The sequence below is a fragment of the Daphnia pulex genome, chromosome 2 (assembly GCF_021134715.1).
Source record: "Daphnia pulex isolate KAP4 chromosome 2, ASM2113471v1".
Lineage (NCBI taxonomy): Eukaryota > Metazoa > Arthropoda > Branchiopoda > Diplostraca > Daphniidae > Daphnia > Daphnia pulex.
Genome location: NC_060018.1, coordinates 239,406 through 259,512, shown reverse-complemented (window position 1 = coordinate 259,512; position 20,107 = coordinate 239,406). Strand labels below are relative to the sequence as shown.

Below are 20,107 nucleotides of genomic sequence, written 5' to 3'. Positions count from 1 at the left end.
ATTTTTTATTGGTTTTACTTCATACAACAGTACCCCGCGTTGGTATACGAGAGAGAGAAGGAGAGGGAGTGAAAAGAGAGAGAAACACATTTATGAGAAAATTCGGTGAAACATCACAACATTCCATACACTAATTCAACTTAGATTTACCATTTATGATTTCAATTATCGTTTAAAAACGAACAAGCAAGTAAAGGCAAAGACTTGCGGTGTCTGTGTTACCGATGCTCTGATTTATGATTAATTTGAATCCGACTCCTGGATTGAATCTGCCACGACCCCTGGATTTCTTAAACAACTCAATTGCTTTTAATTTGTTTGCTACTAGTTTTGTCTTGTCATTTTCTTTTTGCCAGATGATTTCAGGTGCTTTGCTGCTGTCACCCGAAGTAGATGCCTTTGGTTCGACTTCGACTTATAATTTTGTAGTTTTCAAAATCTTCTTACTACGTGCAGGTTGACTTAGCTGTTCTTTTCCTTCAGTAGAAAAAACAATAGATAAGTAAATACATTAATGCATAATACGCCATACATTTAAGTATAACGAGAACAGAAATTATTTTGATACCTGTAGGTGCTTTTCGTTACACTTTGCCTTTGGAGTTGGAAGATGTTTTGATGGTGTTCTCTATTTCTGTATCTTCCCCACCAAAGTCAGCTTTGCGAAGAGCGTTCATAACTCTTTTACTTATTATAGTAGCCATTTTAGGTGGGAATTTCACAGAAAAGTAAGTATCAATTCTCGTTTGACACTGTTGAATGAGAACGTAAAAAATATTAAAATTACTCACAAATTGGATAGATTAGAACAGTAATTACTTGTTTGTCTTTGAATCTTTCGAGAACTGGGGTCACCACAGAGTTAAACTTATCTCGATTCCATCCAATTTTTTTATGTAGAAAATCTCGTAGCGCATCCATATCAGGATCAGTCCAAGAAAATTTACCGCGAGATGCATTTATTTCTGGATTGTGGTATGCGTCAACAACGGCTCTGTTCGGAAAACCTACAATATAACATTTACAAAAATAAATGAATTATAGTCATTTATATGGAATGTCAAAGATTTTCGTACATCTTTTAAATTAAAACGTGACGATTATTGATCAAAGACTCCGAAGAAGACATTTGGAGAAGAAAACATTTATTTCACTTCAGCTTTTCGTACAGCACTATTTTTCTCGTGCAAACTGATGTTCGATCTCGTAAATCCCAACTTCATTTTTTGCCTTTTCATCATATTCAACCCACTCTTTGTCAGACAAATCGACATCGCTAAATTTTGTTCCACTTTCTAACCCCTCAACGAGCCAACCATTCTAAAAACAATATAAACATTATTGAAAAGTGTTTAAATGGGCCATAAATTTGACATACTCTTGGTGAAAAATCAGTTGGCTCCATACCATGACAGTCAAATTTAACTATGGTCTTAAATTTACCCTGGTCTTCATCATTATAAGATGTTAGGCTTTCAGAAATGATATCTAGATTGATTGATGTTAAATTATTTAGGACACTGAAATATTGAAATATTATATTATCTTTGATAATACCCATATTATTTTCTCGGGAACAAAGCTTACATACACTTGAACACTAAGTTTGCTGTCCCTCTCCCTCCCTTCACATCATTTGACTCAGACTGAGTGATGTAAATCCATTTATCTGACACTTCATTGCAACTTCCACATTTCACCTAATGAGAACAAGACAGTAAAATTGCCATTTAAGGGCAATCTCGAATGTTTTGGATTTGAATTTGGCTTGCCAAGCCAATACACAGGAATTTATGAATGTATACCTTAAGATACCAACGGAAATCTTCTCCATCAGATCGCAAATTGGTTACATTGTCAAGCCTTGCTCTGACTTTTAACCCAATTTTCTGAAAAATGAATGAATTTTCGACTTATTTAGACTACATTAAAATCAATATGGAAAAGTTAACTACATCATTGATTGTTTTAGTTACCTACAACCATCTTGTATCAAACCGTTACAATAATAAACTTCATTCAAAGAGTTATATCAAATAAAATAGATAAATGTCCATCCTGTCGATGGAGCCAGAAAAGAGAAAACCAATATACAATCAAAACAATGTCAGCGACATATTGTTATCTGCTGGCGCGTTTGCCAAGTTAAGTATAACAACTAGCATCTATATGTTTTTGGATTTTTTTTTACAATACAACTTCGTAACTCTTAAAGTTATAAGTTATTACTTACAAGGAACCAGAGTAATATAATAATGATAATGTTATAGATAATAAAATATAATTCTATTGCTGTGGTAAAACAAACCGAACAAGCCCATGACTTTTGAGTTTGACTTCTAAATTCTTACTACAGATGGAAAAATTAAGTTAAAGAAGAGGAGAAAAGCGGAGATAGATTTAGAGTGGAAATAGTTGTTTAGAACTTACCGGGTTTAACTTGTAGATTTCGTATTTTCTGTCGAATCTTATTCTCTGAAGGTGCATTTTTCTTGGCCTGGACTTTGTGAAACCTGAATTTGGAATTTCAAAATTCACAAATGAGCCTGTTATGAGTCACACATTTAAAAAAATGATTTAATGGATTTCTATACCAATTACTAAACTCTTCCAATGCTTCCGAACCAGGATTTGGAAATTCAGCTAAAATTTCTAGGGCACAAACCGGTCCGACACCTTGAATTCCTGTTGTATGCAGTGTAACATGAAAACTTTATAGACTCAATAATATTGCATGCCTATAAATACCTTCAGTATAATCATTTCCGGTTAAAAGAGTCAAATGAACAAGTTTTTCGCGTCCTAGTTCTTGAAAAAAAATGTGATAATTTAAGGATTTTTTGTGAACTACAAATCGCAAAATAAAACACTTACTGAAAACATTGTATATGTCATCGGCTTCGAAGAATTCTACAAATTTTCCTTGATTAAAGAAATGTTTGTAGACTCGGCGTCCTCCAAACAGCCAGATATCGCTATCGTCCGTTATGGTGCCTTGAGTTAGACCAGCTTCGTCCAAGAAAGCGCACTGCGCCTCAGCCTCCATTGGAGCGACAAGATAAGGAATTCCAAATAGCCTCAGCAACTCCTACAATAATACAGCATTGTAATGTGTAAACATAACACCACACTTCTATAGCTACGGAATCAAGTAATAGAATCATACCTGGGATTCGGAATACATCTGGTCTGCAATAGATGAAGCTAGGCGTTCTTGCCGTCCATGTTCCTGAATTAAAATCGACTGCTCTTCGTTGATAACTCTTCCCATCTCTTCAAGTTCTTCTTTTCTCTTGGTTGTTATTGTGTGCACTACTGGTGATGGTGGCTCACTTAACTTCGTAGTTTTAGGCGAAATTTCAAAAGCCACTTGAGATCTAGAATTTTCTCCTGTTACTTCAACATTACGAACTTCAAAGCTACCTTCAACATCGTTTTGTTTGTGGGTATCTATCATTTTCGAAGTTTCTTCAATGGTAATAACTGAGGAAGACTGGGATAAGTTGTCACATTGGACAATTGGTGGTGGTTCAGTGGAAATTCTTGCTATAGGGATAGGAGGAGACGACACATGTTCCTTGATGAACGCTGACGAGAACGCTGAATTTTCTAATAAAGGTTTTGGCACCAGAACATCAATTACTTCCGACAAACTGTGCGGCTGCTCAACAACAGTTTTACAGACAACAAAAGAGTTTTCGTCGCTTAGTTGTAAATCCGCTCCATGAATTACTTGTGTTTTTTCCGATAATATCAGCATATTTTCTTTTTCAAGAGTTGTAGTGGTTGAGCTCAATACTGTTTTTTTGCTAGTGGCTATAATGGACTCTGTTGATTTGCATGACGTAGTGTTATCCACAGGTAGAACGAAAACATCAGGTTCTTCCATTGACGAATCCGTTTCAACTGAGCTGAGATCATCCGATTGATGTGTTGGTTTTTCAGTTTTCAAGGGAACGGTAGAGGTAAATATATCAGCAAACATGTCGTCTTCTTCAGCTATTGCAGGATTGATCGGAATATCAAGGATGACTCTATTCCCAGGGTATGGTAGAGCTGATGGAACTTCTTCGAAATCCGAATCTTCGTCAGATGAACTAATACACTTTACTGGTTCCTTTTTTTTGTTCACTTCAAAATATTTTTTTTTTTTTTAGGTTTTCATTTTCAGGTTTGATCATGTTTGACGAAACTGACGTAACTCTTCTCTCTCTTTTCTTCTTCTTTTGCTTTCCATAACGGCATTTGCAGCGTCTTTTAAACATTTGTGCCAATAAATCACCAATAAGACGGTGACCGGAAACATAATAGCCACATAGAGCCAACCCATTATAGCCAAAATATCGAAAAACCTTTTCACCACTGGTAGATAGGGTGTTGCAATGTATTCTTCGTAATCGGGACGAGAGACGCTCACGATGGCTGCCACACCACGCGGGCGTCTCGACACAAATCAAAGTGGGATCCAGAAAGGAGATCCCGTCGTGGGCTCCAACAATTCAGGACACACACACACAAATGAAGACACACACTTAACTTTAAACAAGGACGCCACGCTACGTGACGACCCAGGAAGAAACTCTGCACGTGCTGGTGCTGGTGAAGCCGAACAGAGGGAAAAAAACGGAGCGGAGCTGTGTGTCGTGCGGGGAAAAGATTCCAACTGTGGTCTCGTGGTGTGTGGTGACAAGCTCCGCCCTTCGTCTTCGATTCCCATACCCCCCTCGCGGAGTTGCCAGATCCCATTTTTAAAAAAATACTTAAAATTCAATGGAGTTCTACTACTATCGGACATGAAAATAACAAAAAAAATTATTAAAACTTTATAAAGCCAACAAAATTCTACAAGATAAATTACAGATAATACAAAAAATGTTAAATCGATTCGACAAATGAAGAGTGACTTTGTATTAAACCACTTGTAGATAATAAAGATAAACAAAAACTCGAAAAATGGCCAGTCTGAAAATTACAAAATAGCTGCTGGGTCTAACGCTTTCAATTTTAATCTTTCTTCTCCTGTCCATTCTACCTAGTATAGGCTCAAGTAACCGCAGTTCAAGCTTAAGAAGGCTCAAGAACTATTGCCAAAACCCAAATCGACACACCTACATACTAGCAAACCTGCCAGTTAGCAGATTTATTGACTACTTATGATTACTGTATTCCGATAGTTTCTTCAAACAATTCCAGGTGAAATAAATCAGCATAAGATTGACGACTATCTGAAAAGTATGGCACAATACCCATCTATAGACGCATTGTTGTCTTAGCTACTAAATAGTTAAGAAGTCTAATTTCGGTTCCAGCAGATACCAATCAAACGAGCTCGATATGGGTCAGCTTCAACGAATGTAGGAAACGGGGCGATTGGGTGGACATGGACGAAAATAATTAAAATATCTCTCTGCTAAAAAGATGAAGGAAGATGATACAAATCCCATGGCTAGAATGAGGAAAGCGCCTTGCAAGTCTGAAAGGCGAAGACTTTTGGGTCCGGCATTCGATTGCGTGATATCAGGACATTTACCACCTGATTGCGGCCAATACTTTTTCTTCCAATAGTTCCCAAGCCCCGCTTCTGCAATTTGCATGATCCTACAAATAAATCAAAATGAAAAATTAATATGACCTGTCTATGCACGCCAATGAATTTACTTTTTATCCATTAGTGGTTTTAGAGGACTGGCTTTCGGTAACGGGAATGCTAAATTAACTTTGAAGAAATCTTCGTAGGTGAGACTAAGACGACAGGTACCCTCTCGTTCATAGTCCTCCGCAACGACCGACTCAAGATAGGATTTTTCCTTTCAATTTATAAGAGATTAATATCTAGTTGCATTTAATGACGTTACGGCATCTCATCCTGAATAAAACTAGATTTACCTCAATGTATGCGTAACTACCGTTAATGACACCGTAAATTCCATTCAATCCGGTGTCAACTACACTCCCACGAGTCGTCAGCAGTCCGTCTGTTAAAGATATGACATTTAGCAAGGTGGAAGAGATGTGAACATATTGTATTTTTACCTCCAATGGTCTTGTAAACTCCAGTTGTAGCTTCCTGCCAAAGTTTGATATTTTAGTTATCTATTTGTAGCTAACTTGCCCATTTTGATTCAATATTAATTACCGTAAAAAGCGATTCTAAAGCCGTTCCGCGCAACACAGACCATTTCAATTGAGATTCAGGCAGGTCTTCCAGTTTGTTAATGATTGGCGTTAATTTAGGGAATCGCAAAAAAGACACGAGGATTCCAACGTAAGCGCTTGCAAATACGACAGCACTTAAACACCAAACGGCTCCAAGAAAACGGTACCAAAATCCAGTTGAAACGACTCTCTGCCCGGCTATAACAAACAAACAGGGAAATAAAGAAGGTTTGACATATAAACTGTAAGTAAAATCTACTACATTGTCCGATGAGAACCCCTAGCACGAAAAAGAATTGATTCGCCAGAGTCGGGGAAGATGTTTCCTGGTTAGGAATTTGTAACAACTTCAAGTATGTCCAGAGGATTGCTGGCAGCACTATTACAAAAAGTATCAATGCAATCCAAACCTGGAATTATTTAATCAAATTCGGTCAGTTGAAATTTTACAATAGTTAATCCAATTTCATCATTACCTCCGAACGGAAGGGTTTAGTGCAAGCTAAAAGCCGACTCTCTTCCGCCGGCGGAGGAATCAGTATGGTGGTAGCTTCTTCGTGGAAACCCACTGAAAAGTCAACGACTTTGTAGCGGGAGTGCGTGACGGAAAATGGGCCTAAACCAATATCGGCATTCTGCGAAAAGAATGAGACTTTAACCAATATAATCAAACTAAGGATTAATTTTCACCTGCTCAAGAATATCTCCAATCATTCCATCCCAACTTCCATTCGACAATTCTTTACCGAATGTCTTGTCAGCAGGGAACACAACTTCATAACTGTTAGAAATATGGTCAAAACGTTAGCGTCAAAACAACCGATTAAAATATGTCGGTGATCGTTTAAAACTTGCGTGAAATTGTAGAACTTTTGCACGGCGTGAATGATTTCGTAGCAGTATCCTTTGTGCGCGGTTATTACCCCATTAAAGTCGCGTTCAAAAACCACAAATGGTGGTCGCTGTTCTCATCGTGCAAGATATACAAGTCAGGTAATTATATAGTAAACAAATTACGTAACGTACCTCCAGTGTTGTCAGTCTCAAATGTTTTCCGTTGAGTTGTCGATGCCATTCGGCACTTTCGGATGTAAATTTGTCCTGGAACGCGACTGGCTGTCGATGAAGTCTCCACTGAAGTTCATTGAGGCCACTGCAGTCTTGTAGTTCTCTGCTCACGCTAGAAATGAAATTTAAAAACGATTAATTAATCAACTCTTTTGATGACAGCTAGCGAAATGTGGGATCTTACTCGAGTGTTATATTATTGCCAAGCAGCAAACGAATCGTGTCGTTGTCCATGAACGAAGAACAGATGCGATGTTCCAGCCACACACTCAATGCAAAGCTGCCGCAAGTATCTCGATTGGTGTCCTTAAAAATATTTTTTCATTTAATACTTGGCTTTTATAAGTCACAACTCACAAGTGGAAAAAGATTACATTCAACCGATAAAGGTCAAGCCGCTCAGTGTGCGATCCAGCAACTGCTGGACACGGTGAGAAATGCAAACTGAGCAATGGTATTGTTGGTGAATTCTTCATTGATGACTCGACGGAATCATAAATTTGGCACTTAGCAGCTGCTACAACTACACCGTCAAATTTACGAACTTTCTCTAAATGAAAAGCAGATTTTTAAAAATTAACTGATTAGAACAACATTTGCAAGTTTGAGAGTATTTGATTAAATGAAACACGGAAATGTCCTTCAAACGTTTTTGTCTTTCCTTTGACATTTGAATAATTTCCCAATGATGACCATTTCAAGATGAGCTCCAGTAGGAAAGAAAACTAAAACGGATGCGGTAGACCTCGAATAGTCACAGATGCGCCAACGATCAATAAACTGTACCTAATATGAGAAGCATTTCTGTATCATTCGAAATCTGGAAAACCGTGAAGCTAGTAGAGGTTGAACAAGTGAAGTAGTCAGTGTCATCAATGATGGATGCACAGGTTTGGCGACCGAGACGGAGCGAGTCCATTTCATCGTCACAAATGAGCGCTTATCACATTAGAAAAAACGAGAAAAAAAAATTAAAAAGATAAAATAAATCTGACATAACATTTATGAAATGAGATTATAGTAACAAAAACAAACCGATTCTCTGGCTGAAGATTTCCGTAGCTAAACAAATTACAGTCAGACATGTAAGAAATATTTTGCATAAGTGCATTTTTAAAAGTTGTTACGCCAACGACTGTGTGGCAACTGGAAAATAGTACAAGTTAACAAAACTAGTACACATGGTGTGTCCTTAAAGGTTTCTGTGTTGAGAAAGACGCAGGTGCAAATATGCCGATGTGTACCCCGAAACTCAATGAATCAACTATAACCTGCGAAATTTGTAGTTATGGAATGACTATTAATCGAAAAATGTCAAGTTGAACTATTAGTTATACCTTTAAAAGAAACGTCCAGCCGCAACATGGTGACACAAATGTAGTTAGTTACCTACTAGTAAGATGATTAATCTATTAACTAACACGAGATGACTGGAAGACAAATTAACAAAAAGTCTGAATTTTATTCGCATTTAAAATTCAACGCACCGCATTACGTCACGTTCACAAATTTAAAAAGACAGTTCTGTGTTTCTTGATCACGAACTAGGAAAAATTTCCAACACCACAAATGGGTAATTAACTCACATTTCAGCACTTTAATTTGCGATATCATGGAAAGAAATTGTTACCAGCATTTTGGAATTTTCTTCAGTGGCACTGCATTACGGTCAACCGAATTTAAAAATTCTTGCGGGGTGGCAATGGCCGACAAGAATAGCATCTTGACGTCAGCTTCGGCTTCATGGAGCGTCTCCGGCTTCTTCTTGTAGATCCTTTGATAAATATCGTTCAGCTTTAGCGAAGTAGCCTTCGTTTTACGCATCTTCTTGGCTTTGGGGGGTCCTGTAGAAATGCCTTGCAATAGCCCGAATATTTCTAGAGAATCTGCGCAGTAAACATCTTGTGGAAATCCCTAAGAATAAAAGGCAATAATTTCTTTCAGTTTCAATAAAAAGGGGGCTACAAGAAAAGGCTGTTATTGTTACCTTTCCCAGTTGAGCAATTTCAGCATTAAAGATGGGGAAATCGAATTTCGTACCGTTATGAGCTATCAAGCAGATGGGCTTTTGAAGCCTGAAGACAAAATACACAATATTAGTTTACAACATGAACAATAGATACAAATTACGAATAAAACCTGTCAAGGAAACTGACGATGATGTTGTACACATTTTCGTCAAATTTGCTCTGCTGGCCGAGATTGGCATTATCAAGTTTCGACATGTCAGTCGCCACCGGATCAATCGGACGGGATGGATCAATGCACAAATTTAAACGATTGGTGACGCGGGGCATTTTTTTGGCCATGCATCCGATAAACTGGGATCGATCGACACCACAAAAATTCAATTCAGTGATCCTGGCCGGGTGGTCGCTGGGCAGTCCGGTGGTCTCCAGATCAAAGAAAACGAGACTTTGGATGCAAACAGCTGGAATATCTGGGACAGACATCTTTCGCGTAGGACAGTTGAAACTGAAATGAAGTAATGAACTCGACCTGAGAGGATAAACAGACGAAAGGTTAACAGTTTCATTGACCTTCAAAATTTCCGCTTTTGCAGTTCACTTTTTAGAAACGCCCCTTTTTCCCACGGCTTACCTTACCTAACCCTTTGACAAAAACCTTGAAACAAAAAAAAAGGTTACTTTTACTTGCACTTGTTCTAGACAATTTTTATTACATCATCAAATCTAATCAAGTTATTCTGAAAACGCATCGAATTCATTAATGCCGCACTGTGGCCTAATTCCGTCGACCAGATAGTCCATTCACGCCCCATTAACTCATGAAATTCAAAATGTATATCCTGGACTACACAGCACATCCGCAATATTTCCGGTTATCGTTGAGATTGCCCACCAGCTACTGCTGGTTTTCGTGTAATCTCGTCGTGTTGTCTCGCAACGTTATGCGCTGCCACGATGTAGGTTATTACACTTTGATCGCTGCGCATTATTTAAAAAAGAAAACGAGTCCGACGAGCAACTGTGATTGAACGAAATGTTTGGAAGTTTAGGTAACAATTGGACGCCAGTGCAGGACGGTCGAAAACGCAGAGTGGATCACGACCTTTGGGCTCTCTCAAATCCAACAATATCTGTTGGGTGGTGCATCTGAACTTGGGTGTTGTTATCACAAGGTGAATGTCAAATGTCTGATAAAACCACTCACCGAAAAATATTAGTCCATTGTCCGACAGTGCGGATAGGATTGTAGTTCTTCTCTTCTCCCAACGAGGATATCCATGTCAGTCGATAATGAGCATTCACGATTCCAATTGGACTCGGCCGTGTCGACCATTTACTCTGCACAATTGTCTCTTGTGTCTGCTAATAGTGTCCGTTTTAGTGTCGATTCAGCCGGGCAGCCGTGGCGTTTTGGCCAGTGAAAACGAAGATCCCCTGACCAAAGGTAAAACAAAAAAATAATTAAAACAAAAGTTGATGCATTTTTGGATTCAATTTGTTGTGATTGATAAGACAAATGGTCCAAAGCGATAAACTGGACGGATACAAAAGTTCGGCCCAAATCGAATGCCATGACGTGCCTCTCGTCCGTCGACGACCGGCGTGAAAACAACTGCATCGAAGTGATCCAGGCCAGTTTCAGTCAGATCTACGACAAAACATTGAACCACTCGCTGGAATACCGACTCATCTATTCCTACTCTGACGTAAGACAATGACAAATGATTGGCTTTCAATATAAAACTGTCACACGGCAACTCACTTTTGTCGCAGCTCAAGACGAATTTCGCCGTCAGCGTTGAAAGTAGCGACGCTGGTGTCGAACATCCGATCCTTTTTGTGGTGCGACAACAAAAGGCCATTACTTCTTGGGAATTGCCTTATGTCATCGAGTCGTCGCCCGGCTACCAGTACACGCTAAAAATTTAATCCCGAAATTAGTAAAAAAAAAAAGGTTATTCCATATTTTCACTGGTATACAGATTAGGTTACAACAGCTTCCGGAGGACGTTGTGCCCTGAATCGACGACATGGATGGGATCCATCAACCAAATCGTTGTCGATATTTCCACGTCGAGCCGATCGAACGTGACGTTCAGTCTGAAAATGTCGGTCGACGCTCAGCTGCACGTGCGGTGAGTCCATAAAGGATCAGACTCACCATCAACCGATCTCTCTCTTTCTAAAAAAGTCAAATGTTTGTCCTTAGGTTGGAAGAGGAGCGTCGCATGTGGGTCACTCCGTCGCAGAACCGCATCTTTAAATTCACGTTCCCGACGTCGGCGTCGCAGGTGGCCGTCTCCTCCAAATCTCCCGACGATATTTGCCTGACGGTATCGGTTCAAAGTCCTCAAGTAATAATCCTCGTATCAGTTTTTTCGGTCCCATTTCCGGATTGCCTGTAAAACTAAAAACAAAATTTTTTTAATTTTCTCAAGTGTCCCGTGTTCGACACGATTTACAATGTGGAATACGAAGGGTACCGTCAAACGATGACCGGCCAATCAACAATCATCGTGCAGGTAAATGCTTTGAAAACAAAATAAAACGGAAGTATTTTTAGAAATGATAATCATCATCATTCCTTGGCAACGCCTTAATCCACGTCTGATGGATGTGATTGATTGAAACGCGCGCAGAAAAATCAATACCCCGAAGGCTTTTATCTCGTGTACATAGTCAATACAAATGATGACAAGTGCGTCAACAGCCGGATGCCAGCGCCGTTCCGGGCAAACCGGACGAAAGAAGTAACTTTCACTATCCAGGAGACGGTATTATTATTATTCTAGTCGCCCAAGAAAATCATCTAGAGGCTAAAAATAAAGTTATTTTTGTGTAAATCCATTAATCAGGTGTCGGTGCAAGAGTTCCATCAAGTGATATTTATGGGGACGCTGGGCGTCTACGCGGGATTCATCACCTTGGTTATAGCCACTTGTCTTTTAGTCGAGTGGAGGAGGTGATTTGTTGGTTTTTATCTTTTTCAATTTGCCACTTTCTTACCTTTGGATGACGATATTGTGGGATGATGTAACGGTCTAGGAAACGGTCCAAACAGGCGCGCCGGGAGTGGGAGGTCACGGTAAAAACGTGTAAGTCCTCACACCAGTCTCTTCATCTATTAAAAAAGAGAATTACGATTAAATATCGAGAGTCTGACACGCATTTTCTCTCTAAATTAGATAAATCCGAATTGCAACCCATTTCTGAGGAACAAGAGTCTCAAATCAGCAGGTAAACCGTCACCCGTTTTCGTTTGAGCGCGATTGATGGATTGGCAATAACGGGTTTTTGTTTCTTCACATTTCTATTTTTCTAAACAAGTGCAACCATCAAGACGGAAGATTCAACCTGTCACGGTAGTGTGTGTGTGTGTCGTGTGTCTCTTTCTATCTTTTCAAACGCTGTGCGATGGCCATATAAAGTAACATGTTGGACTGTAACGATCAGTAGGAGCGACATCAGCAGAGGACGCCGACGTCGTCTTTAGCGACACTCGCCCCACAAGGCAACAGAATAAACTGTAAGCAAATTGTTTGGGACATACTAAATAGCGGGGGAAGCATTAAAGAAACGTTTCTTTCTTTTACGACAACAACGACTCTTTTTAAATTTCTTTCTTGTCTGGAAAAAAAACAACAGCAGCAGTAAGCGATGGAGACGAGTGTCGGAGATGACCAAACACCAACCGGATTTCTACAATAAAAAGTCCAAGCGCTACGTGTCCGAGCTGTGCATTATCGCCGTTTTCTACCTCATCCCCGTCGGCCAGCTCGTCTGGAACTACAAAGACGTAAAAATCGACGTTTTCTATTTTTTAAAAAATAATGACGTATTAAAAGGGAGAAAGGCACTGCTAATTTAAAAAAAAAAACGACGTAATAATAAAAGGAAAAATGTGCATTGAGCAGATGATGGTGACGACGGGAGACCAAGACATGTGCTACTACAATTTCGCCTGCGCCTATCCCTACCATCTGCTGATTGACTTTAGCGACTTTAATCACTTCTTCTCCAACATTGGCTACGTCGTTCTGGGCACCATCTTCTTGCTCATCACCAAGCGGCGGGACTACATCGACACGATGCGTCAAAACGCCACCGGTGCTGAGGTGAGTCATTTTCTCTCTTTCTTGTTTTTACTCCGCCCTAAGCGGATGTTGCTGCCACCGTGCCGGATGATAAATGTTGTGTGTTTTTGTGTCGTACCTGGATGACACACGGCTGCCTTTTGATTGGGCAGCAGCAGCAGGAGCAGGAGCGAGGCATTCCGCCGCATTACGGCCTCTCCTATTCCATGGGCTTCGGTTTGATCGTCGAGGGGATTCTCAGCGCCTGCTACCACTTGTGCCCGACGAGGCTCAATTATCAATTCGGTAATTATTGGCAATCGTGTGTGGGGTTGGGCGCCGGGCGGTAGCAGAGAGTCAGTCTGAAATAATGATGAGGTCAACAACTCCGTTAGATACGTCGTTCATGTACGTGCTGGCCGTTTTGTGCACGCTGAAATTGTATCACGCCCGTCACGCCGACATAAATGTCAAATCTCACATGGCCTACATCGTCCTGGCCCTGCTGGTGTTCCTTGGGGCCGGCACGGCCTTCACCAGCCAATTCTACTTCAAATTGGGTTTCACTGTGGTCCATTTGATCGCCTGCGTCGCCCTGGCCATCGACGTCTACTACATGGGTCACTGGAAGTTGGGTTAGTCTGATTGTAGCAGCAGCATTTCACACAGAGGCGAGAGACCGTTCATTTTTGTTCTTTTCTTTCTGATTCCTTTTGATTGGATTTGCCTTCACCTGGACGCAGACAAAGAAACAATGGTGGAGCATGTCAACACCTGCTGGAAATCACGACCGCTGTATCTGGAGCGCTTGACCTTGGTGGTTGTCGGTAAGTCTCGCGCAACAACAACAATCGGCGACAAAGTGAAGGGCAGCGATTGTTGTTGCGCTCCGGTTGTTGCTGTCGACTTGAAACTAAATCATTTCAGGATTTATTATATTAACTCCTTTGATATAGGAATCGTCTGCAACGTGGCGTTCGCCGTGCAGCAGCTGGTGATGGACAGCGTTGATTTCAACACGCACCTGCTGGCCGTCTTCATGATCAACCTCTTTGTCTATTCCGTCTTCTACGTCACCATGAAGATGCGCAAGCGGGAGTGGGCCTTCGTCACGAACCGCATCTACCCTTTCTTGTTCCTACTGGCGGCCCTGGCGTTTTGGCTGACCGGTTCTTATTTCTTTTTGAAAAAAGCGGCCAAGTGGGAGGTACGTACGCAGTAACGCAGCACAGACACACACGCAGAGATAGAGAAAGTTCTTCGTTAGCCGTGAGCGCAGCCCAAGCCGTAGAGCAGCAGCAACAGCAGCAGCAGCTGGCGAACCAGCAGCGACGACTCGCAGCTCAGGAGTGGGCGTGACCGGTCCGCATAGTCTCTGACCGCACAGACCCTCGTCGCCATCCATCCATCAATCCCCTTTTCCTTTTTCTCCTTCATGTGCCTGGAAAATGTAGTAAAAAACAACAGAAAGAAAAAAAATAGGTTTAATGGCGATGGAATTAATTCAAGAGTGGCAATCAGCATTTGATTTTTTTGTTTTTTCAAGCGCGGGAAATTTCAAATCGTCTAAACTTTTTGTTTTTTGTTAAATCGCAGAAAAGTCCAGCCGAGTCAAGAATGCTGAATCAGGAATGCCTGGTGGCTAGTGTCTATGACACGCACGACTTGTGGTAAATTCGACGACACTACCTATAACTAACTGCTCCACATAATACCCACTTAACGTTATATGGTAATCAAGTCATTCAAACTGGAAATTTATTTGTTTTTTTCTTTTGTTTGTTTCCAGGCATTTTCTGTCTTCGACTGGTCTCTTTTTCTTCTTCATGGTAAGTCAAACAAAAGGCCCTTTTATTATATAGTCTGCTGATTGATTCATTGAAATTCATCCGTTTCGTTTGGAAACGAGTTTAATTGGGAAAAAATCCATTAATTTCTTGTGGCATCAATTGTCTAGTTCCTGTTGACGCTGGATGACGACATTGAATCGAAATCACGCCAAGACATCCCGGTCTTTTGAGAATTCATCCATCCCGTAAAGTAAGCGACGAATGTGTTCAAAACTAGCGCAATCATCATTAATTATGTAAACTAATTTTCGCGTCAAAAGTCAAATAAACCCAGAAATGTTTTGTTTGTGGAAAATAATGTCACCTTAGTTTAGTAGCTGGCAAGTCGTTCACGCCGAGATGAATCGCTTTTTTTATAATTCTTGTAAATTTCTTCTTCTCCTTTTGATGTTGTTGTTGTTGTTCTTGTCGGTTCAGGTCTCGTTGGTCGTCATGGCTGGCTACAAAGCCGGAGAAGTAGCTCAAGGCGATTGAGGTGGGTGTTGAGGAGGCTAGAAGAATGACTGGTGGAGAGATAGTCGAGAAAAACGAGGATAGAAAGAGAGAGAGAGAGAGAGAGAAGGAGAAGAGGAAAAGGCAGTGGTTAACGGCTCCTTGTGTGTGTTGTGTTGTCTCACAACAACCACCACCGCCGCCGCCGCCGCCGCGCGTCGACTTTGCCCTTTCACGGTCTATAGGAGTCCGGCCCCGCTTGCTGGCCAGCGCAGCTCGCTCGCCTCATCGCCATCTGGCCGTGATGGGAGACTGTTGGGTATATACGCAAAGAAGAAAACGGGAGAGAGAGAGAGAGAGAAGAGGGAGGGCGAAAACCGACCGGAAGAGCAGAGAAGCCGGAGGGCTTTGGGCTTTTTGTGGTTGTGACTAGCGATGGCGGACACGTATACAACAGGACAAGAGAGAACAGCAGAGCAGAGAACGTAGAAGAGAACTGCCAGCCAGCCCAGCCCAGCCCCCCCTCCTTTAGGCAAGGGGGAGGAGAGGATAAGAGAACGCCACCACCACCAACACGTCGCCTGGCCGTCGCCCGTCGTCTAGGCACTTAGTCGACTTCCATAGCTCTCCTCCGTCTGCCGCGTCCCTCCGTCCGTCCGTCGCAGTTTTTTTGGTTTTTCCGTTCAGTTTATCACGTCGCCCAATTCGTCCAGTTGCGTTGGCGGATGATGGTGTCCACTCTGCGAACGCCGTGCGCGGCCGATCAGTTGCTCATCGAAGAAGTGCGCCAGCACGAAGTCCTCTACGCCTGCCCGACAAAGTCCAACAAAGACAACCAGCTGCGTGACACGGCCTGGCAAGAAATCGCCGATGCTGTCGGCAAATCTGGTCAGTTGATTTTTCTTTTCACTTTTTTTTATCTCTCACAGCTTTGATGAGGGGTGGTGGCGGCCGTTATCGTCGTCGGCCAGACACACACACACATCTCACGTCTCTCTCTTCTTTGTTGTTGTTTATGAAACTCTGGTGGTGGACAGTTGAAGAAGCCAAGGAGCGATGGAGATACATGAGAGATAAGTACGTCAAGGAGCTGGGCAGAAACGACAAGTACCGCGCCACCAATGGCGGATCCATCGCCGAACCGCCCGACGCCACTTCCTTCGTCGGACTCATGTCCTTCCTCAATCCCTTCATCAAGCGAAAATCATCAAACGGGTAAATAACAATTAGACTAATCTTAAAATGTCATTTTATCCCGCGCGCCAGTTTAGTTAGAACATTAAATACGTCATCCACCTACCTCCTCCCGTCGCTACTACACCCACTCGATGCCTCCGACTCGATTCGCCCGACTTTCTGTCACGATGCCACCAACCCGCCAGTCCAGTCTGGCCGCCCAGCTGAAAGTAGAATCGCCTTACTGTACACCCGCAGCAGCAGCAGCGGCGAGTCGTCCCTTTTTCTTTCTAGCCGGCTCCGCCGCGGGCCATGTACGGCCGTGATGGTTGGTTCGGTTCGGTTTCTTCACTCTAGTAGCAGGAGCAGCAGCAGTACGCAAAGTATAAAAGCCAAAAAGAAGAAGAAGAAGTCGTGGCACTGCTGCTGCTCGGTCGGAGACCCCGTGATCTCAACCCACCACCGGGCTCCTCCTCCCCCTTTTTCTTTTCAATGTGTGTGTGGGTCTTGTGGGCTTTTTGGCTGGGCTGGATTTTGTCAGGCTTCAAATGCTCAGAGGGGCTCCCTGGTCAGGCCGGCAAAGGTGGGTGGTGGGGGGGAATAAACAGCAAGGAGGGAGAGCAGGTGGTGGTGGTGGTGGTGTGTATATCTTGACTTGGTCGGTCACGATTCCAGGCCCCCAAAGCGAATGGATGACGGAACGTTGAAGGTTGAAATCGAGTGGTTTTCATGTTCTTTCTTTTTCTTCTTTTTTTTTCTGGCTGGCCCAGCAATCGGACGTCCAGCAGCAATGAAAACCATTTCGAAATGTGCATTAACCCGCACGACATGGAAGGCGAGTTCCAGTCGGACGACGAGCGAAATAATTCCGATGGGGGCAACATGGAGTTTGTCAGGTAATTACAGTTTCGTCTTCTTTACCTTGTCGTCTCTCTCTGTGTGTACAAAAAGATGAAAGCAGTTGAAAGTTTTTGGGGCATTTGTTGGTTCAACTTGTTCCTGTTTGTTACGCGTCAATCATTTCCAGCAGCGTATCCGACGACGGGCATCACCTGTCCAATGGCAACGGGCGGTCCATGGTGGCCATCAAGAAGGAGCTGGTGGCCAGAGGGGCGGCCCTGTCGCGGAGGCAGCAACAACAGCTGAGACGTGAACAGCAAAACAACAACAACAATGGTGACAGGGAGATTTGCGCTCTGCCCATCGAGGCCACGGTCGAGTCGGTCGATGTCTCCAGTCACTACCAGCCGCCCTCCAAGCGCCAGCGGATCCAGCCGGCAGTCCATCATCCAGAGGACACCACCAGTCTCTTTTGCGCTTCCATCGCCGGAATGCTGGCCGAACTGCAACCCTACCACCGCGAGCGCATCAAGCGCGACATTTACAATCTCGTCTCCGACGCTCTACTCACCGAACTTTCCAACTGAAAAATAATAAAACAAAAAGAGAAAAACACATTCGCCTCCATCACCGAGCAGTTGTATCCCATGACAATGTCTGTAAATAAATATTAAAGTTTCTTTCTTTCTCTCTCGTTTTTCTTTCTTTCCTTTCCATCACGTACAAACAACATCAAAAGCATCACGGGATTTTTTTGAAAAAAAAGGGGGAAACAACAAACCGGGCAGATCCTCTTGTTGTTGGGACTGGAATGTGGCATGATTTCATGGGTCGTAGTAGTCGACGTGAGCACCGGAGGCGTAGGAATCGCCGGCCAAAATCGCCATGAGCCGGTCGCACGTCATTTCGGTCGTGAGACCGAGGCCGCCAGATTTGATCTCTTCAGTCCACGACTGATGGAGAAGTTGAGTTCGCATGTTGGTCTCCACCGGGCCCGGCGCGTAATTGAGCACTCGGACGTCAGGTTCCTCCTTGGCTAAAACCTGTCTAGACGGATGGGGCCCCAGTCAAATAGGCGGGCAAAAAAGGATCGATACTAATCGGATTTATTATACCTTGAAAAACATGTCCCGTCCAGCTTTGCCGGTGCAGTAGAGCGACAGCGACGAAAACGGTTCCACTCCGCAGAGGGAGGACATGTTGACGACCGTTTTGCGCTGCTGGACTGGGCTGGAGGCGAAGCGGCGCAAGAAAATCGCATTGAGAACGACGACGGAAGCCAAATTGAGCTGAAAGTATTGGACGCACGAGTTCACCGAGACCAGATCGGTGCAACGCTTGGTAGCGTCGCCCAGCGATCCGGCATTGTGGACGCACAATGCGTGGGCAAAGGACTCGGCCGATTCACCAGCCAAAGCAGATGAGACGACACCATTCAAAGCCGACTCGTCACAGCTGGATAAGTCAGTCACGCCGACATGAACTCGCACTGACGGTCGATCGGTTTCGATGGCCTTCTGTAACGAATCCAAATCTTTTTCGTCACGGGAAATCAGCAAAAGGACAGAGTCCGCGCCCATTTGTTTCGATATTTTCTCAGCCAGAGTCCTCCCTATGCCACGACTGGCACCAGTCACTATGGCAAAGGTTTTCTGATTCCAGTAACACGACTCATCCATTCTTCTTCTATTCATATGATGGTTACTCTTGCTGGTTGTTAGTCTCTGGTGTGTCTTCCTCAGGAGTATTTTCTTGCAACTGATCTGCCTTTAAGAGATGGACCAGCTCTCCAGTTGTCACTGCTTGCAAGTGAGGTGCTACGTGCCGAATCACTGTGCCAGACAGAGACTCCTCGACAGGACAATCAAAATTTTCAATTTCACCCAAGCCTTGCAACTGAGAAAACTGTGAATTCAATAAACGGTCAATGTGGCCCTCACGAGCTCCTGCCAGAGACAGCAGCAAATCTCTTTTCTCAGCCCCACTGTTTGATGAAGGGGTTTTCCGTAATTTGCACAACTTCTTTTCTGAAAGGGAAATCACATGTAACCCAAAAGAACAAACAAAATATACATGTGGATCACATACCTAAATTCTCCAAATAAGTAGAAGAGTCGGGTAATGGCTGGAAAGATTCGTTGGAAGAATCGACTTTATTGTCTTTGGAATCAGCTGATGGACAAAAGTTATTGTCAAAGTGCAGGTGAAATTCGTTCGGTTCAACAGATGAGGTGATATTTCCATCAACAGTGCTTTCCCAAGGGTCATCCATTCAGCACAGTCTGAATGGGAGATAATCGGGACGTTGATAAATTATAGAAACACAAATTCGTGTTAACCGTCAACTAAACAAAAGAAACATTTACCGATAGGTATTCTACCGCCGAAAGAAACGTGTCACCCACACCCCGATAAGATGGCGCTGTCCTCTCAGGGTAATCGAGAAAACTTTAGAAATAAACCGGTTTTCACTGTTATTAAGATGTATATATTTAGAAAATTATATTTTGTATAAAATAATTAATTATTTAAATACACATCG

At 42.7% G+C, this 20,107-nt stretch overlaps 7 protein-coding genes across 22 annotated transcripts; 2 read left to right on the top strand and 5 right to left on the bottom strand.

Annotated features, from left to right (window-relative positions):
* Window positions 1–73: 73 nt before the first annotated feature.
* LOC124188714 (DNA excision repair protein ERCC-5-like) lies at window positions 74–4,697 on the bottom strand. 3 transcript variants are annotated; one of them, XM_046581528.1, is made up of 8 exons: window positions 3,167–4,697; window positions 2,875–3,088; window positions 2,749–2,808; window positions 2,595–2,685; window positions 2,431–2,513; window positions 820–1,007; window positions 569–752; window positions 74–477 (listed from the first exon to the last, which is right to left on the bottom strand). In XM_046581528.1, exons 1-7 carry the CDS (start codon window positions 3,983–3,985, stop codon window positions 585–587), a joined length of 1,623 nt encoding a protein of 540 aa, XP_046437484.1. In that variant the 5' UTR covers window positions 3,986–4,697; the 3' UTR covers window positions 74–477; window positions 569–584. The 3 variants fall into 3 exon arrangements, 1 of the variants encoding a protein (XP_046437484.1); XR_006872452.1 differs by lacking the exons at window positions 74–477; window positions 569–752; window positions 820–1,007 and adding exons at window positions 1,237–1,320; window positions 1,379–1,700; window positions 1,806–1,889 and having other exon boundaries at window positions 3,167–4,662; XR_006872453.1 differs by lacking the exons at window positions 74–477; window positions 569–752; window positions 820–1,007 and adding exons at window positions 1,474–1,488; window positions 1,558–1,700; window positions 1,806–1,889 and having other exon boundaries at window positions 3,167–4,662.
* A 196-nt stretch (window positions 4,698–4,893) lies between these two features.
* Window positions 4,894–10,535, bottom strand: LOC124188713 (glutamate receptor ionotropic, kainate glr-3-like). 2 transcript variants are annotated; one of them, XM_046581526.1, is made up of 17 exons: window positions 10,399–10,535; window positions 9,364–9,723; window positions 9,212–9,299; window positions 8,260–9,138; window positions 8,011–8,163; window positions 7,599–7,774; window positions 7,409–7,530; window positions 7,183–7,336; window positions 7,012–7,118; window positions 6,847–6,937; window positions 6,633–6,791; window positions 6,419–6,566; window positions 6,137–6,354; window positions 6,034–6,067; window positions 5,887–5,975; window positions 5,659–5,807; window positions 4,894–5,598 (listed from the first exon to the last, which is right to left on the bottom strand). In XM_046581526.1, the coding sequence occupies exons 4-17, from the start codon at window positions 8,333–8,335 to the stop codon at window positions 5,346–5,348; spliced, it is 1,929 nt and encodes a 642-aa protein (XP_046437482.1). In that variant the 5' UTR covers window positions 8,336–9,138; window positions 9,212–9,299; window positions 9,364–9,723; window positions 10,399–10,535; the 3' UTR covers window positions 4,894–5,345. The 2 variants fall into 2 exon arrangements, with proteins under 2 accessions (XP_046437482.1, XP_046437483.1); XM_046581527.1 differs by lacking the exon at window positions 10,399–10,535 and having other exon boundaries at window positions 9,364–10,265.
* LOC124188938 (three-prime repair exonuclease 1-like) lies at window positions 8,851–9,677 on the bottom strand. The gene is made up of 3 exons (XM_046581875.1): window positions 9,364–9,677; window positions 9,212–9,299; window positions 8,851–9,138 (listed from the first exon to the last, which is right to left on the bottom strand). Exons 1-3 carry the CDS (start codon window positions 9,675–9,677, stop codon window positions 8,851–8,853), a joined length of 690 nt encoding a protein of 229 aa, XP_046437831.1.
* On the top strand, window positions 9,635–15,412 carry LOC124188711 (SID1 transmembrane family member 1-like). 12 transcript variants are annotated; one of them, XM_046581523.1, is made up of 22 exons: window positions 9,635–9,708; window positions 10,393–10,638; window positions 10,707–10,900; window positions 10,968–11,104; window positions 11,177–11,329; window positions 11,404–11,548; window positions 11,633–11,716; window positions 11,834–11,968; window positions 12,050–12,156; window positions 12,240–12,289; window positions 12,380–12,431; window positions 12,522–12,556; window positions 12,648–12,720; window positions 12,840–12,990; window positions 13,109–13,309; window positions 13,441–13,573; window positions 13,663–13,902; window positions 14,011–14,094; window positions 14,224–14,474; window positions 14,864–14,937; window positions 15,057–15,096; window positions 15,225–15,412. In XM_046581523.1, exons 1-22 carry the CDS (start codon window positions 9,705–9,707, stop codon window positions 15,285–15,287), a joined length of 2,652 nt encoding a protein of 883 aa, XP_046437479.1. In that variant the 5' UTR covers window positions 9,635–9,704; the 3' UTR covers window positions 15,288–15,412. The 12 variants fall into 12 exon arrangements, 11 of the variants coding, with proteins under 11 accessions (XP_046437479.1, XP_046437478.1, XP_046437475.1 ...); XM_046581522.1 differs by having other exon boundaries at window positions 13,438–13,573; XR_006872451.1 differs by having other exon boundaries at window positions 13,438–13,573; window positions 14,011–14,474; window positions 14,864–14,999; window positions 15,225–15,285.
* Window positions 15,413–15,726: 314 nt separating this feature from the next.
* On the top strand, window positions 15,727–18,252 carry LOC124188717. Of its 2 annotated transcripts, none has more exons than XM_046581532.1 (4): window positions 15,727–16,437; window positions 16,587–16,764; window positions 17,496–17,621; window positions 17,753–18,252. In XM_046581532.1, exons 1-4 carry the CDS (start codon window positions 16,275–16,277, stop codon window positions 18,150–18,152), a joined length of 867 nt encoding a protein of 288 aa, XP_046437488.1. In that variant the 5' UTR covers window positions 15,727–16,274; the 3' UTR covers window positions 18,153–18,252. The 2 variants fall into 2 exon arrangements, with proteins under 2 accessions (XP_046437488.1, XP_046437489.1); XM_046581533.1 differs by having other exon boundaries at window positions 16,134–16,437; window positions 17,756–18,252.
* A 137-nt stretch (window positions 18,253–18,389) lies between these two features.
* Window positions 18,390–19,145, bottom strand: LOC124188937 (sepiapterin reductase-like). Its single transcript, XM_046581874.1, has 2 exons — window positions 18,681–19,145; window positions 18,390–18,608 (listed from the first exon to the last, which is right to left on the bottom strand). The coding sequence occupies exons 1-2, from the start codon at window positions 19,143–19,145 to the stop codon at window positions 18,390–18,392; spliced, it is 684 nt and encodes a 227-aa protein (XP_046437830.1).
* LOC124188718 lies at window positions 19,113–20,084 on the bottom strand. The gene is made up of 3 exons (XM_046581534.1): window positions 19,932–20,084; window positions 19,654–19,847; window positions 19,113–19,592 (listed from the first exon to the last, which is right to left on the bottom strand). Exons 2-3 carry the CDS (start codon window positions 19,835–19,837, stop codon window positions 19,267–19,269), a joined length of 510 nt encoding a protein of 169 aa, XP_046437490.1. The 5' UTR covers window positions 19,838–19,847; window positions 19,932–20,084; the 3' UTR covers window positions 19,113–19,266.
* Window positions 20,085–20,107: the final 23 nt, after the last annotated feature.

Excerpts from the sequence above, each read along its gene's own strand:
- LOC124188718 (XM_046581534.1), bottom strand. The coding sequence starts at position 19,837 with ATGGATGACCCTTGGGAAAGCACTGTTGATGGAAATATCACCTCATCT. Across the intron at positions 19,593-19,653 it reads TACTTATTTGGAGAATTTAG|AAAAGAAGTTGTGCAAATTA; the intron begins GTATGTGATCCA and ends TTTCCCTTTCAG.
- LOC124188938 (XM_046581875.1), bottom strand. The coding sequence starts at position 9,677 with ATGTCTGTCCCAGATATTCCAGCTGTTTGCATCCAAAGTCTCGTTTTC. Across the intron at positions 9,300-9,363 it reads ATCGTCAGTTTCCTTGACAG|GCTTCAAAAGCCCATCTGCT; the intron begins GTTTTATTCGTA and ends TTTTGTCTTCAG. Across the intron at positions 9,139-9,211 it reads AAATTGCTCAACTGGGAAAG|GGATTTCCACAAGATGTTTA; the intron begins GTAACAATAACA and ends TTTTATTCTTAG.
- LOC124188713 (XM_046581526.1), bottom strand. The coding sequence starts at position 8,335 with ATGCACTTATGCAAAATATTTCTTACATGTCTGACTGTAATTTGTTTA. Across the intron at positions 6,355-6,418 it reads AGGGGTTCTCATCGGACAAT|CCGGGCAGAGAGTCGTTTCA; the intron begins GTAGTAGATTTT and ends TGTTTGTTATAG. Across the intron at positions 6,068-6,136 it reads CTTTAGAATCGCTTTTTACG|GAAGCTACAACTGGAGTTTA; the intron begins GTAATTAATATT and ends AAACTTTGGCAG.
- LOC124188714 (XM_046581528.1), bottom strand. The coding sequence starts at position 3,985 with ATGTTTGCTGATATATTTACCTCTACCGTTCCCTTGAAAACTGAAAAA. Across the intron at positions 2,686-2,748 it reads CGGAAATGATTATACTGAAG|GAATTCAAGGTGTCGGACCG; the intron begins GTATTTATAGGC and ends TGCATACAACAG. Across the intron at positions 1,008-2,430 it reads AAATCTACAAGTTAAACCCG|GTTTTCCGAACAGAGCCGTT; the intron begins GTAAGTTCTAAA and ends GTTATATTGTAG.
- LOC124188937 (XM_046581874.1), bottom strand. The coding sequence starts at position 19,145 with ATGGGCGCGGACTCTGTCCTTTTGCTGATTTCCCGTGACGAAAAAGAT. Across the intron at positions 18,609-18,680 it reads GACGGGACATGTTTTTCAAG|GTTTTAGCCAAGGAGGAACC; the intron begins GTATAATAAATC and ends CCGTCTAGACAG.
- LOC124188711 (XM_046581514.1), top strand. Across the intron at positions 12,290-12,379 it reads GGAGGTCACGGTAAAAACGT|ATAAATCCGAATTGCAACCC; the intron begins GTAAGTCCTCAC and ends TCTCTAAATTAG. Across the intron at positions 14,475-14,863 it reads AAAAAGCGGCCAAGTGGGAG|AAAAGTCCAGCCGAGTCAAG; the intron begins GTACGTACGCAG and ends GTTAAATCGCAG.
- LOC124188717 (XM_046581532.1), top strand. The coding sequence starts at position 16,275 with ATGATGGTGTCCACTCTGCGAACGCCGTGCGCGGCCGATCAGTTGCTC. Across the intron at positions 16,765-17,495 it reads AAGCGAAAATCATCAAACGG|CAATCGGACGTCCAGCAGCA; the intron begins GTAAATAACAAT and ends TGGCTGGCCCAG. Across the intron at positions 17,622-17,752 it reads GGCAACATGGAGTTTGTCAG|CAGCGTATCCGACGACGGGC; the intron begins GTAATTACAGTT and ends AATCATTTCCAG.